General features: G+C 30.0%; 1 protein-coding gene across 1 annotated transcript in view; it reads right to left on the bottom strand.

The window, feature by feature from the left end:
- The window catches only part of LOC148272964 (sortilin-related receptor-like), a 51,874-nt gene extending 36,584 nt beyond the window's left edge, over window positions 1-15,290 (bottom strand). The window contains 2 exon segments of the mRNA XM_088239331.1: window positions 4,535-4,789; window positions 14,987-15,290. Coding sequence (XP_088095457.1) covers window positions 4,535-4,789; window positions 14,987-15,238 — 507 coding nt within the window. The 5' untranslated portion in view covers window positions 15,239-15,290.
- Between the last annotated feature and the right edge of the window lie 47 nt (window positions 15,291-15,337).

Genomic DNA, 15,337 nt, shown 5'->3' with positions numbered 1-15,337 from the left:
GATTAGTCCGCCTCTTAGTGAAGTGGTTAGCGGAGGTCTCGATTTAAAATATTGGTGGTATTGAAATAGATATAGATATATAAAGAAATAATGTTTTTTTTAAAAAAAGGCTTTATGCCTATTAATTACATCTGTACACACTTCTGTTTTAAATTTTGGTATTCCGGTTTTGTATTTATTTTTTATCTTATAATTGCGATATTGTGTCAAATAAATATATATATATATTTATACATATATTTTTTTTCGCTCCTTATAGTTAAGTTAGTAGTAATTATTATTATACAATTATGTAGTATGATCATATGTTTTCATGTAAAGGATTTTCACCGACAAGCCATATAAATTGGCTTGGGGTGAGTCCAGTAATATATATATTTTTTTTAATGTTAAAAAAAAGTAATATTGTATGTAAATAAAACTAAATGGTTTGATAGGTGGATTTACACTGCAGTATTTCATTGTCTCTGGACTGGCACTTGAAGTGTAAAACTGATTATCTTGCCTTCATGTGACATATGACTGAGATATGCTGCTTTGGCTTAATAATGTAATGCTTTATGCACACCAAGTGGGGATAGGAAAATAATGTTGAATTTTGTTTGGTTTGACAAAATATTAACAGCAATTTAAGGCTAAATTAGAATTTTGTTATTTGGGTTTTTTCACAAATCGGAAATAGCTACTACCATCACGCTATTTCCCTGTAGGGACAGACAGAGAGAATGGACCACCACACACGTCTATCCTGGAATACATTTCTTGCTTTTTTCACATTCAGACGTCTTGTCATACATGCCCTTCGGTTCTGCCTGCTTTTGACATGACCAGATTAAAAGTTTTGGTTTTTCTGATCATGTCACATTTTCCTTGGTGGTCCTTGTCCCATGTTACCGTTCGTTCTCGCCATATACACCTGTTTTACCATTTTTTCTACATGATCAAACCATCTCAGAGACCCTTTCGAGAATAATGTCAAAAATGTAATGAGTATTTAGAGTGGATTTTTACGATTCTAATTATATAACTATCAATATATTTAAAATGAGTTTTTATTTATAATTTTCTGGTTTAAAAATGAGCACATACAAAACGTTTCTCAGTTGGCATCTCATCATTTTGACATCACGCGTTACGACCGCCGACTGGGTTTCTAATAAACATTGCGTACAAGTTTGGCGCTAAAATGTCATATGAGCCGTTTTTTTCACGGGGCGCATAACGTCTCGTTATCGGGTAATTCTAAATATGCATATTTCAAACCTTTTTAATTAATCTGACGTCGCACTAAAAAAATATTAATACCTTTACCATTGTAATTATTTGCTTATTTAAAAATCAAAATATTATTGAAACATGAAAATATCCAATTATATACAGCCTTTTCAAAACTTATTTTATTTCTTCAGAAAATATTAGAGTAATAAATTATTCATTTTAATTTACTTTTTGTTTTTACATTGGAGAAAAACCATTGAAATTCTAAAATATTGTTAAAAATGTGTAAAACAAATGTTTATAACACATATATGTCGTAAATTAACCACAATCTGTCAGCAACATATAATATATGTAGATAAAATTTGTTGCAACCCATTTTATTACTTTTCATTTAAAGCGATTTGAAATTTAAAATTTCAATAAATGTTTAGATATTATGTCAAACAAAATACAATATGTATACCAAATGGAAACATAAAGTTGTAAACGTTAACTCGAGTCAGCAAATTATAAGACTTTCAAACGAAAAAGAATAATGAAATTACTGTCAGTTTAAGATCTCTAACAAAATACAAATTTTGGTTACTTCCAGGAGTTACAACCAACTGATTTTCGGACAGAAAAATATTTACATAAAGGTATGGTAATAATATAGTTACAAGTAATAATATGTACATAAAACTGAAATAATATACTAAGTTAAGTATATAATTAGGTGATTTTAATGCTGATGTGTTTGTTTTAAGTGATAATGAAAAAGTATTTTGATATAAAAGGCTTGTTACATAGGAGACATTCATTTCTCTATGTAAATTTAGTGTGGATCAAATCAAATAAAAAAAGCATTAAGTTATCTGATAAAAAAAAAATGTTTGATGTAAAAAATTATCTAATAAGATCTAAACATGCTACATTTTATCATCATTCCATGTCTGCCTCCCACAGATTGTTTTGTGTTTTAGATTTTATTAAGGGTGTTTTTTCATATTTGATTAAATTTACAAAAACATTTTTTTTCCTTCAGTTAAGTAGTGTTTACACGTGGACAATACAATATTGTTCTGTTCCAGGATCCGACCTATTGTTCACATGTAAACAGTAATTTGTAGGACAGGACATTGTTCCGAAACATGTCACAGAAATAGACGGCAGGCAATCTCCGCAGGACAATGATTACCCCCACCACCGCGCTCGGCCACATTGTCTTCATGTAAACCGCTCGACATATGTATGTCGCTCCCGTGGCAGAAAAAATACATTTTTACTGTTTAATTTGTCAAATAAATAAATAATATTTTTCGCAAACTCGCTTGTAACAAACGTCGTTATGTACTCGTTTTCGCAGCGCTGACATGTGAACGTCCCAGCGTCCTGTCAACAAGACAAACTAATATTGTTCTATCTATTGTATTGTCCTCGTGGAAACGGTACTTTCATATGCAACATTTAAATTCTACACTAAACAAGTATTTTAATTGCAATTAATCTTTTGATTGCAATATAGAATAATAATTATTTTATTTGGCAAATGCTTTTGTGAAATTTTACTGATCATCTAAAATTGATTATAAAATTTTTCTTTCTACATTTCTTTCATCATTTGTATTAAAATTAATTCAATTATATAAAATAACAGCTTTCAACTACTTAATTTGTAGATACAAAGTAAAAAAATATTTAACCTCTGATGATGTCGGTTAAAATTAACCACATTCGCTGGTCAAAAATATAGGCTAACTTAAAAACAGTTGTTTTATTTTCATATGTAATTCAAGTTCTAGATTATAGTAGGATGACCTTTTAAATTTATCACTTTGTGAGATAGCAGACAAAAATATAAAGAATAGAGATATTGGGACAAGAGATTAAATTCGCTGATAACCATAGATAATGTAACAATTTTTAAAACTCTTGTATGTGTACCTACATTGTGTTTTTATTTGAAAATTTTAATTTGTAATGTGTCATTTAAAACTATGTTTTTTTTAAATTGTGAAAATACATTTAGATTAAGAATATCCTTGTTTTACATTGCATAATCTTGGTAATCATATTACAATACAACACAAGGATTGGTTATTAAATTCTACGATGTCAACAATATAGTGGTCAGTGGATAAGTGTAATCATCTTTATTGGATGATTACTCGGTTGGGTCACAAGTGTGGCTGAAACACTGTTGAACATGACAAGGACTAAACACTAGAAATAGGATTAGTTTTAATAGGAAAGGGTATGAGTAGAATGCACAGATGCAGAACAACTCTAGATAGATCATATTCTTACAAACTGTGGAACCAATTATACGAGTACAGAAATTACAATGAATTTTACTTAAATTTGTAAAAGGTTTTTTGAACTGAAAATTCATAAACAAAAAAAATTCAAATCTACTATTTTTTTGGATGATTTATGCAGAGCCACTTTCACATTAATTATACTTTTTTATATCACACTAAAATGTTATATTTTAAATAGTAATAAAAATGTAAATGAGGCTATTTGTTTTAAAACACACTTAAATAAAATGTGGAAAAAACAATTATTAAAATATACTAAAATTTGTATTGCGTTTTATGGGTATTTTTTCACTATGTGTTTCAAATGAAATATTCTTAATGCAATGAAATAGTATGTAATTAATGGCCATAATTTCCCTATCCACACCCACTGATGCATAGGGAACTGTTTGAACTAGACTAAAGATTTCAGTCACAACGAAACCCAGTCATTAGTAAAAATTATAAATGATGTGGAAAAATTAAACATGCATGTTATTTTCATTATTATAATCAAAACGCAGTTTAACAAAGAAATGTCAGTAGAGAAACTGAATCTATTAAAACTTTACAGTAATAAAACGCCACTGGCTAATATTTACAATGCGAATGTCGATGAATGCAGAAATAGAGGAAGACCGAGAAAGATATGGCATGACCAAATCCAACAAGGACTTGAAGATGGACATGTTAAAAGTCGGAAAAATATGTGCACGTGCATGAGAAGATGCATGAATGTAGAGGAAGCGAGATCTGCATGCAAATATAGAGTGATGTGGCGTTCAATTCTCTGTTTGTTTGCAAGACGTAAATCAACACAACATAAATATGTGTCCTAAGAAGGTTAAAGCTGCCAGTGTACAAACATGAATATTATTATACACACTGGCAAATACGCCCCGAATCAGCAAGTGTAAGCTAATACTAGAAGAAATCATACAAAAAATAAACCATTTGTGTAAAACAGCAACACCAGATGGACCTACAATTCTCGCATTTTAGAAGAATAATATAAAATATAATTGGAAACTTACGAAAGACGTGATGCGAGGATGATTATAGAACTTATCGAGCTGGGCATAGTCATCGTTGGGTCCATCGCCAAGTTTGAAGCTCTCTGTCTTGTTCTCGAAGGTGTCTCCATAGTTGTAGGAGATGTAGAGTGATGATGGGATGCCAGGCCCCGAACTGGGCTGGTTGGGATCCCGGGCTAGGCAGATGATAACACTGGAGCCCTCCCCAACCCAGTGCACCATGAGCTGCTGGTGGCTGTCATTCAGGTGGTTTATCTGAAAAATAATATTAGTTCTTTTATAATTTTTGTGTTTTTTTCTTATTAAAAATAATGTTCCTTCACTGGGGTATCCCGGGCCAAGGGAAACCTTTAACTTTTTTTTCAAACATGCTCTAAATTACATATTAAATAAAATTATGCTTTTTATACGAGTTACAGAAAAACTATATTCAGATGCATATTCATCAAACCGCTCTGCGGTCGCATATCCTCTTAATATTTGAAACTAAATGTACAAATAAAGATGTCTGCTTGTTACAAAGAAAAAAAGTGGTAATGATTACTTGTTGACACGGGAATTTCTTAGGTTAATTATTCAATGAAAGGTCACAAACTGAACAAAAATATTTACAACACTATCACATCAAACACATAAGTATGTTTTCTTGGATGATCATATCCATTTGAAGCAAACATCAGATAAAATAAGTAAGCCCGAGATAAGGCGAAATTAGCACAAACATGATGCGGAATAATACTATAAATTTCAAAGGGGATTATTATTTTTTATTATTTTATTAATAAATTTTATAAAAGGTACATGTTTTTTTAAAATTCTATACATATCTACTTTTACACATCTAGTAAATGTTATCACTTTAACTCTCCAAAAAAAGAGACTAACTCTTGTGCTTCGAGAGTGACTTACACTGTTGTAGTTATTTATTTATAAGAGTTTCTATAATTTAAAATAAGAGTACATGAGAAGAAAAAAAACCTAGGATATGTAAAGAAAAATCATAAAATAATAATATCATCATACTAATTAAAGTAGTTTTTACACATGTTCAAAAAATTCCTTTAAATTTAATTTAAATTATTATTTTTATTTAAAAAAATTTTTAGTTCATTGAAAAGATTACTATATTTTTTTACACCTTTGACAAAGCTATTTTGACCATGACTTGTGTGGAATTTTAATATTATGTTGGTATCTGAGTGACTTATTCATCTCAAATTCTTTTATTTTTAAAAAATTTATATAATATAATTTTTATGCAATTCAATTTGATATGTTGATGCAGCTAATTATGATCTAGTCCATAAGTTCTCAAATTTATTTCGCCCAACGCCCACTTTGAGAGAATTTTCCCCCTCAATTTTTTTAAACATACCATCTATTGCGCAGCTTAAAAACCACTATTAAAAATATTGTTTTTAAGCATGCCATATCCTATTTCTAAGTTCAAAATTACATTTAAAGGAGACTTTCAACAGATTTGGCCGACAAAAATAAGGTAGGGATAAGAAGTTTTAATCAGCCATCACCCCCATAGACTGCCTCAACGCCCCCCATTTTTTTCTGGGCCTTCTAGCGCCCCTCTGAAGGCCGGCCTTCAGCGCCCACAAGGAGGTCTCTTAATGTAAATCATTAGTCATGATCCGTCTCATAACTTCTTAAATGCAGTGATTAAAGAGAACCGTTTGGTAGTTCTGAGAGTGGATATTATTATAACCGGCACTACACCTGATGAGGTGAGGATCTGTACCCATTAAAATATTGTATTGTATCTTTATGGTCGTAAAAACTATAATACATTTTACAAACCAGAATAAATGAATTACATTAAGCTTATATTTTATCTTTTTTGTTAAAAATAAGCACACTTTTCTAAAAATAAATATTTGCCAATATTGATGAATTAACCGAGAATGAGTAAGGACAATCATTAAACAATTACTTGATCAAATTATGTAAATTACAATGTAATTAGCGGCTATTCGTATGATAACATTTTATGTACGTATGTTTGGATTATTATATCGTTTTGTAAGCTAAACCATTTTATTTACTGACATAACAATATAGATTAATTAACATAGAGACCATTTTTTATTGATTGAAACTAAAGTTGTGTTCAATTAATCTAATATATTTATTAAAATTAGTAAATGATGTATAACATAAAAAGTTTTTGTTAATTGAATCGGCATTAACTTCGTACACTTCATTAAAAATTATTATGAAAATAAAACATTGTTATTAGTGTTACACAATTTTTATTATTTTACAAAAATCTAATAAAAATCTTTATATCACACGTCGATGGGAGGAGTGCTCTCCCGAAACTGTAGTAGTGTTCTTGAAAAAAAAAAGTGTAACACTAATAACAAAGTTTTATTTTCATAATAATTTAACAAAGTTTTTATTTTATAATAATTTAACTTGGACTCTAATCAAATATTTGTAATACAAATTTTCTAAGCTCTAGAATACTCAATTAAATTACAATGATCTTTTGGTTAAGAATTTATCAAAAAGTTGCCTTATTTGAGAAAGACATATAGAAAAATGGATTAAAGGTTTCTGATGCCATAATATGTTCATTGATTCTAAAGTCTTCAACAACCTGCTGCAAAAAACTCTATGCAACAATATTGAATAAACGAAATATAGAAATTGATTGCTAGCCAGCAAGTCCTGTATTAAATACTCACTGATACTGGTTAATAAAAAATTGTGAATCCAGACTTGGGTAAAATTATAAAACCAAATATGTTTTAAAATTATGAGTATTCAATAAAATAACAATTTCAAAAGAAAACAATGTAAAATCAGCTGTATGATTTTTTTTCTTGAGGTGCCTTGTCAGATTCCCCGACGTTGGCGATCACTACAGCGAAAGCATCTCGGTCCTGCGCTACTCCGCAGCCAGGAAAACTGCTTATTGTATGTATTCGCCATAGTTGTATGATATCGCGCGGTAATTATTACAACTAGGTAACTACAAAATCAGGAGATTTGAGTTGACCATTAAAAACACATTTTTGTATCCTCCTTTTGTAAGGTATTTAAACATTTAGATTTGTGTAGTCTTTTATACTAAATGCATTGCGGACACGTAACCGCAACTCCATTCTCAAAACAAGGATGAACGCTGGGCTTCTAGGACATAGTACATATTTAATCTGACTGTACAACCCGTTTTTAGGTAGTCTGTCGCAGCACAGATCAGATAAGTTAAAACCCAACCCTTAAATTGTAAACATGACTACTAACAAGCCGAAATGTTTCAATTTGCAAAAAAGTGGCAATTATTTGTAAAATAGAACGTGGTGCGAAATATGTTGAAGTGTGTAACAAGTTTTCTCTGTCCTTATCACATTGTCAACATTGTAAAAAAATTAGAAAGTTTATTTATCTGAATTTAAAATTTAGAAAGTGGTAGGTTTGTAAGCATTTATTATAATTTTCAATAGTGACAAGATGGAATGGCGATTGGATCTCAAAAATATTTCTCTTGTATAACGAGTAATGCTTATAACGAGCAAATTCAATCGGTCCCGTCTTCCTCCTAACAACCAAGTTTGACTGTGTGTATAGTAAAATTTTATGCTTAATTTACAGAAATAGAGGAAGACCGAGAAAGACATGACATGACATGACCAAATCCAACAAATACTTGAAGATGGACTTGTCAAAAGTCAGAATAATCGGCGCGCCATGCATGAGAAGATGTATGAATGTAGAGGAAGCGAGATCTGTATGCAAAGACAAAATTATTATTCATTTTATGTATTTTTTATTTTATTTTATTTATTTTATTTAATATGGCATTCTATCCTCTCCGCCTACCCTTACAAGAAAACTGCGCGATGGTTTGTTGTTGTTTAAATCCCCCTCACAAAAACTATTCTAATAGCTATCAATATTTATAGAATATCATTAGTAGAAATAATCTGGTCAGCTTGAAATAAAATACCGAGAAAGCGTATCAACAAAGATAAGAAAATTTGCTTAGTTTCTTATACATATAATGTGTCCAGTAAAACAATACAAATCAAAATAAGATTAAGTATTGTACTGTCACATTTTACTTGTGGGAGGTTGCAATAATAATAACAGTTGAAATCTTATTCTACACACAACATACACTATCACATTAGGTCATTCACTTATAACATATTTATGACACAAAAGAAATACAGTTCAATGAAACAATATTTGCTTTCAAGTTATTCTGCATTATCTAATTGATATACTAAGATACTTTCAGTTAGATTTATTAAAGAAATAAATACATATTTCATAATATCAGTCATAGAAAATATATACGTGTATTATGTATCCACGCTACTTAAACATTTAGAAATTGCATTGATGTATTTATCAGCCTCATCTAGAATACGCTTCTCCAATTTGGTCTCCATAGGACTCATATTGACCACATCGAGTCTGTTCAACACCGTTTTCTAAGAAAGGTGGCATGGTTGCTCAGATTGCAAAGGGGTAATTATTAATGTTTTGAAATGGAGCAATCTCTTAACCGGTCTTCATTGGAGAAACGTAGAAATGAGATGGACCTTATATGCATTTTCAAAATACTTAATGCTATAAGTGATGTCCCGTTTCTGTTGCAATCAATTTCTTTTCATGTTCCTAACCAAGTCACCAGAAGTCAAACTCTGCTATTTATTAAATCTTCTAAGAGCAACTTTAGTTTTTATGCCCCAATGTCCATAATGTGTAAATTAGTCAATTTATCACACAACTTGGAACTCTTTGGGATAGATCTTCCGGCTTTTTGTAGATCTCATCGCCGCTAAAACAGTGTGGGATGAAGATGGATTGGCATGGTTCAGCTCGAAGTCTTATATGTTGATTGTGTTTATGAATATGTTGTATACCATTATTTTATTGCCCTTTCTTGTCTTTGCCACATAGTTTTATGTTATTTATGTTTAGTTTCTTGTACATATTTATTTATGCTTTATTAAGTTAGTTCATAACATCTTAAGAATTAGTATAAACTTTTAATAGCATTACAATTTTTTATCAAAATTTCTCAAGAATATATATTTTCTAATTAATTTTAAATATTTCGATGCTTTCTATTTCTTCAGGTAACTCAATGTAAATCTTCAATCCCTTGTACAATGAGTTTTGAGACTCTGTTTTTCTCCACATCGGTAATCTTATCTTTTTTATCCCTAACTTCATATGTATGACATTGTTGGTTAAATTTGGTTAAGTTTTTAATTTTATTATCCCCTTAATTATTTTATACACAAAAATTGCTACATTATATTTTATTTGTTACTTTACTGTGAGCAAGCCAATTTCTTTGTGCATCCTTTCTACATTAGAATACATATTTCTTTTGACTATAATCCTCGTCACCTTATTTTCAAGAATTTGTATATTTTAAATTTCCCATTCTACGAGGGCGGATTGAAAATAAAGCTGCCTAAGTAGGAAAAAAACTTTTTTTTTTTAAATCTAGCTTCATTATCAATCCGCCCTCGTATATGTTTCTTCATATAATTGTTGTAATTGCCTTGGGCCATATATATGATAAATAAATATGTACATATCTATTTTTTAATACTGCAAAGGACATGTACCAAAATAAGTCATCAAATCACTGTGAAAAACATCAAACATATTATTCATCATTTCTGATCAAAGTACAAGTAAAATTAATGGGGAATTTTCAATGTTATATATTTATGATTCATTTCAGAATTACATCACATCTGTTTTCTACAGCAATATTGAAAATAAAAACACGATAATAGTGAAAATTTCCTATAATGATAAATTACGTCATTTCCAAGGTTAAAAGGCTAAGTTGGCATTGTTTGTTTGGGACGTTATGAATATTCTGTTTCACTACTTTTGTTGATAAGTGTTTACAAAAGTTTTAAATATATCTATGTCAGACTCGTGTAGTGGTCAGTGCATTTACCTCCGTGCAAGAGGTCTCGGGTTCGATTCTCGACATGGTTGACATGAAATATGTATTTAAAAAGGTGTTTTTACACTAGAATATTATTTCATATTCCCTGGACTGGTATCTGAAGCGTAAGACTGATCATTTTACTTTCATGTAACAAAAATGATCAAAATACACTGCGATTGATGAACCAATGCACCATTAGGTGTGTAAAGGGATTTTTTTATGTACATACATGAATAGTTATAATTTCTAAAAAATTATTAAAAATATTTTTCTATTGAATTATGAGTCCACAGGTGCATATTAAAGATCTTTACTAATTCAAATATTATCAAGTGCAAATTCAAACATTAAAAAAATTAATTATCTGTGCACGTTGGTGTTGGCTGCTAGCGGTATATGCAGCGTATTTCAATAATTGTTTACGTGAAGGTAACATGATCAGTCCTATGTTTCACCTTTAAATTCAATATTTTAAGTCCACCTGGCCAGGTTTCGAACCCAGGACCTCAATATTGGAAGGCAAAGATGCCAACAACTACACTTATCCACCACACAGAAGCGAACTTATTAACCACACCGAGGCGGGCTTATCTCCGCTCGATTTCCTTTTCCAGGATTTTTACCTGAAAGTAGCCATCAAGTTGAAAACACCCGTCCAGGGTTCTGGTTCTATTTCACACACAGAACTGTGTGACAGAGAAAATCATACACTAGTGAAATATTTTATAAAGGCTCTATATTCTATTGGAGCTGTAGACTATAAAATAACTATGGAGTACTAGAGTAGAGCGGAGTAGAGGAATAGCTATTAGCAATCCGTTCATAATCTATTGATGATAATGAACTTTAAATGCTAGTAAATTTTGTGTGCAGCCATGGTTAGGTATAGTGCTGTGATAAGCTATCAATTGTGTCAACCCACATTATCCGTTTATTTTAGCAAGTAACAATTAATTGCCCGTATTCCATAACATTACTGATGTTAGAATTTATGTTCCAAATTTACAATATGGAAAAAAAAAACAGCTAGAATAGGCGTTTCTAAATTGGCGGTGTATTCTAGAACAATTGTTTAGTGGTAAAGTCGTTTAAAATAATGTAACCATGATAAAATATTCAAGTATTTACGCACGGCAAGTAAAACCTCAAGGCAAAAAATAAAAGATTTTTAGTTGACTGTGGATCAAAATTGATTGCAACACAAGAACGAGAAGGGAATATGGAAATATAGGCAAATGCAAGGCTTGAGACCTGTCATGCTGGTGTAACATTCACCATTCTGCCTATGTTTGAACATACACATCTCTTCAATTCACCCATATGTTAATTTTTGTGAAGTCAAAGAGTTGAAAACCATTATTGAGGCGGGTGAGATTCATCTGACTGAATTATTTCACCTACATACCAGGCAATGCCTGAAAATATTTTTCAATGTTTATACTTCTTGGAACAATTCATTGAAGCACATACTCGCAAAAAGAAAATCGAGTGGAGATTAGTCCGCCTCATTATCTGAGGTCTCGGGTTTGATTCACAGCAAGGTTGATGTGAAATAATATTTATTTATAAGGTGATTTTACACTGCAATATTTAAGTTTAAAATTTCATACTGTAGATAAATTTTATTATTTAATATCATATAAAACATTTTTTTATTTCATTATTTATTGCTTTAATAATTATAGACTGCATTTGAATTATTATGACAATTATGTTTGTAACCTCATATGTATGATTTATACATTTTTATTTTTTAAAGTATTTAATGTTATTTCTTTTATTTAGATTGTCATTTTTAACATTGTTTCAACTGTAATTATTTTTATTTTTTACATTTTTTTTTTATTTATAGTATTTAATGTTATTTCTTATATTTGGGTTGATAATCTTCAATTTTAATATTTTAGGTTACTTTATATTTTTAATGTTAATTATTATTGATGACTTAACACGGGCAGAACTTAAAAAGGCCTAATAGATTAGTGTATATGTATGTTTACAAATGTAATTTGAAATGAATAAATAAATAAATTATCATAAGTAATTGACACCAAGCGCTATTTAGTACAAAACAGCATTTTTATTGATACTATTCCTGGTTTATAACCTTACTAACTTTCATCATACAGTGTGCCAGTAATGAAGAACAGTGCATCATTATCACATTGAACGTAGGTCCACTCACATGCTCCTTTCCTCAAATATTCTAACCTCTTACAAATGATGCGATTTTAGAAAAATAATACAGTCCGCTTTATCATTAACATATGCAGTTAATAATGCATTCATAGTTATGCCGGCTATAGCCGTCAAAATAGTATTTTATTTAGGAAATGACAATTATAGTCATCAGTCCAAAAGAATATGCCCAACCTTATGCATATGTATGTAAACTGTATATGTATATAATGTGTTTAAATAAATAAATTTTAAACCATTTTAAAAAAAGAGATATTGTGTCCCAGTAAAAAAAAAACAGTCCGCAACAAGTGTACCAGAAAATTAGTCAAATAAGATTTACTTCAAACCATCAACTATGGTCTAATCAGAAGTGAAATATAAAATTAAAAAATGAGAATGTATTAAAAAAAGTTTACTTAAAAACATTTATCAAAATATTATTAAAAGATTTGAAATAAATAATTAAAATGGGAATTGGCGGTATAATTAAATAAATAATATTACTTTTTTAATTTAAATAATGTACTGACAATTCTAGATGGACAAAGTTTTTTTAAATTAATAACTTATATATAAATATAAGTTATTACATCAAATAATATTACATTTATAAAATTAAACAGTTATTCAACAAACACGCAATGTATCTTGTACCTACATAATTAAAGTATTCTACCGAATTTGGTTGTAAAGAGAAATATTTGGGACAATATCAATTTTTAATTTACAAACAATTATTTTGAGACTATTATTTTTCCTTTTGCGATTCTTTGGCAGAGTAAAAGCCAGACATCGGTAATTATTTATTTAATTTGGTAGCACCTATGTCAACAAAAGTGCTAAAAGATCAATACAATAAATCAAACAAGTACCTACTTAGGTAATTTATGGATTAAATCAAACATAGTTATGATTATGTTGGTAGCCAATAAGAAGGGTTAAATAAGATTAAAGTGACTGCTGTATCACCGGTGAGAGGTTCAGTAATAAAAATATTTGTTTGGAGCATAAGCTAGAATGAGAATCTAATAACATAATACTGGCAAGATAAATTCATTGATTTCAATGAGGCGCTTCAGCCCTATGGAGAATTGGATACAAAAATGATTTCTTGCGTGCGGTAAAAATTGGAGCATTAAATTGTAGGCCAAAGTTTCTTGAAAATGTATGAAAAATAAAAATATTTTAATAAAAACGCACTACTTTGAACGACGTCACTGGTTCGTATGAACTAACCAATGAAATGAGAGCTATGAAGGATATCCGGTAAGCTTACCCTAAACAAATCAATAGGAAGAACTGACAGAGAAGAACCTCTGATGTCACACTCGGAGTTATTTCAGAAATACAAAACTTTCAAAAATCATTGCGCTGATAATGCGACATAAAAAATTGTCTTAGATTAATAGTTAATTAACAGATTTTAAAAAAGACACATATAAATAAATAACCTTTCTGACAGGAAAATATATCACTTAATTATTACAATGGAACCTCTTTTTAAAAAAAAAAAACAGTAAAAACAAAAGAATACTAAAAAAAGAACAATAGTGGATTGGTTTCCCTAATGTAAAAATCATGCAGGGGTTTAAAAAAAATACTTTGAAAAATCGTAACAAAGATTATTCACTATCGTCTTCTATGAGCACATACCTCTCTGCGCCTAGCAAGTAAAAGATCTAAGTAGGTAATTCCAAGAACGAATAGTACATTTATATTATTACGCATTGCTAACGTTGAAGAATACTTTTTTCATTTCTGTATTTTTCTATAAGAGGTTCCAATGATTTAATTCCTCATTATTTTTCATTATCTCTCCTCAATTTTAATTAATTTTATTACAAGCTAATTATGAAGGTTTACTGCTAGATAATAAAATGTTAAACATCATTCATTTTTGAAATAAAAGCGAGAATATTTCATTTCAAATCAAAGGCACTTATTTGACCAGATGTTATGTTTACAACGAAAATTATTTGCACCAAATATTTAAAGTGCAAGTAAATTCACCAATAAAAAAACAATGCTGAGAATCGGTAAGTATGCGTAATAAATTATAGAAATGCAAAAAATATTGTTCTTTGTTTAAAGATAAGATAAAAATTATTACAAAATTACACACGATTTTTTACATTAGTCATCTTAACATTCACGTGACCCATCATAACAAAGAAAAATAACAAACAACGCAAATATCAATCTATTAATAATCCATTTTGACAGGCTCCAACAGCGCAGCTAATGTGACAACAATACAAGTACCAGCATAATATACCAAACGTCAAGTACAATAACTGTGATAATTGAATAAGGAAACAGTTTATTACCTGGGTGGTTATGTTGTTTCCACCGGGGTTGGAAGGAGCGTCTCTTTTAGATCGCGAATGATATAAATCATCATTGATACCGGCGTCAAAATCACTTCTATCAAAAACTGCTACATGTCGCTTGTCATGCTTTACGTCAGATTTGTACAAATGCAATGTATGCGAGGCAAAGCCATGTCTTTCGCACAAGCACTGCGAACTAAATATAACTAATATTAATAACGGGAGAGCAAATATCTCCCGGTCAATCATTTTACTTTTACTATATCACACGACCACTACGCTCTCAATACAGATTTAATATGATTGAGAATTCGAGACTGACAAAACAAATTCACGGGTAGCACGAAT

The sequence above is a fragment of the Micrasema longulum genome, unplaced genomic scaffold, assembly GCF_059751315.1.
Source record: "Micrasema longulum isolate JH-2025_06_02 unplaced genomic scaffold, ASM5975131v1 h1tg002135l, whole genome shotgun sequence".
Taxonomy (NCBI): domain Eukaryota; kingdom Metazoa; phylum Arthropoda; class Insecta; order Trichoptera; family Brachycentridae; genus Micrasema; species Micrasema longulum.
This window is presented reverse-complemented; position numbering and strand designations above follow the sequence as displayed.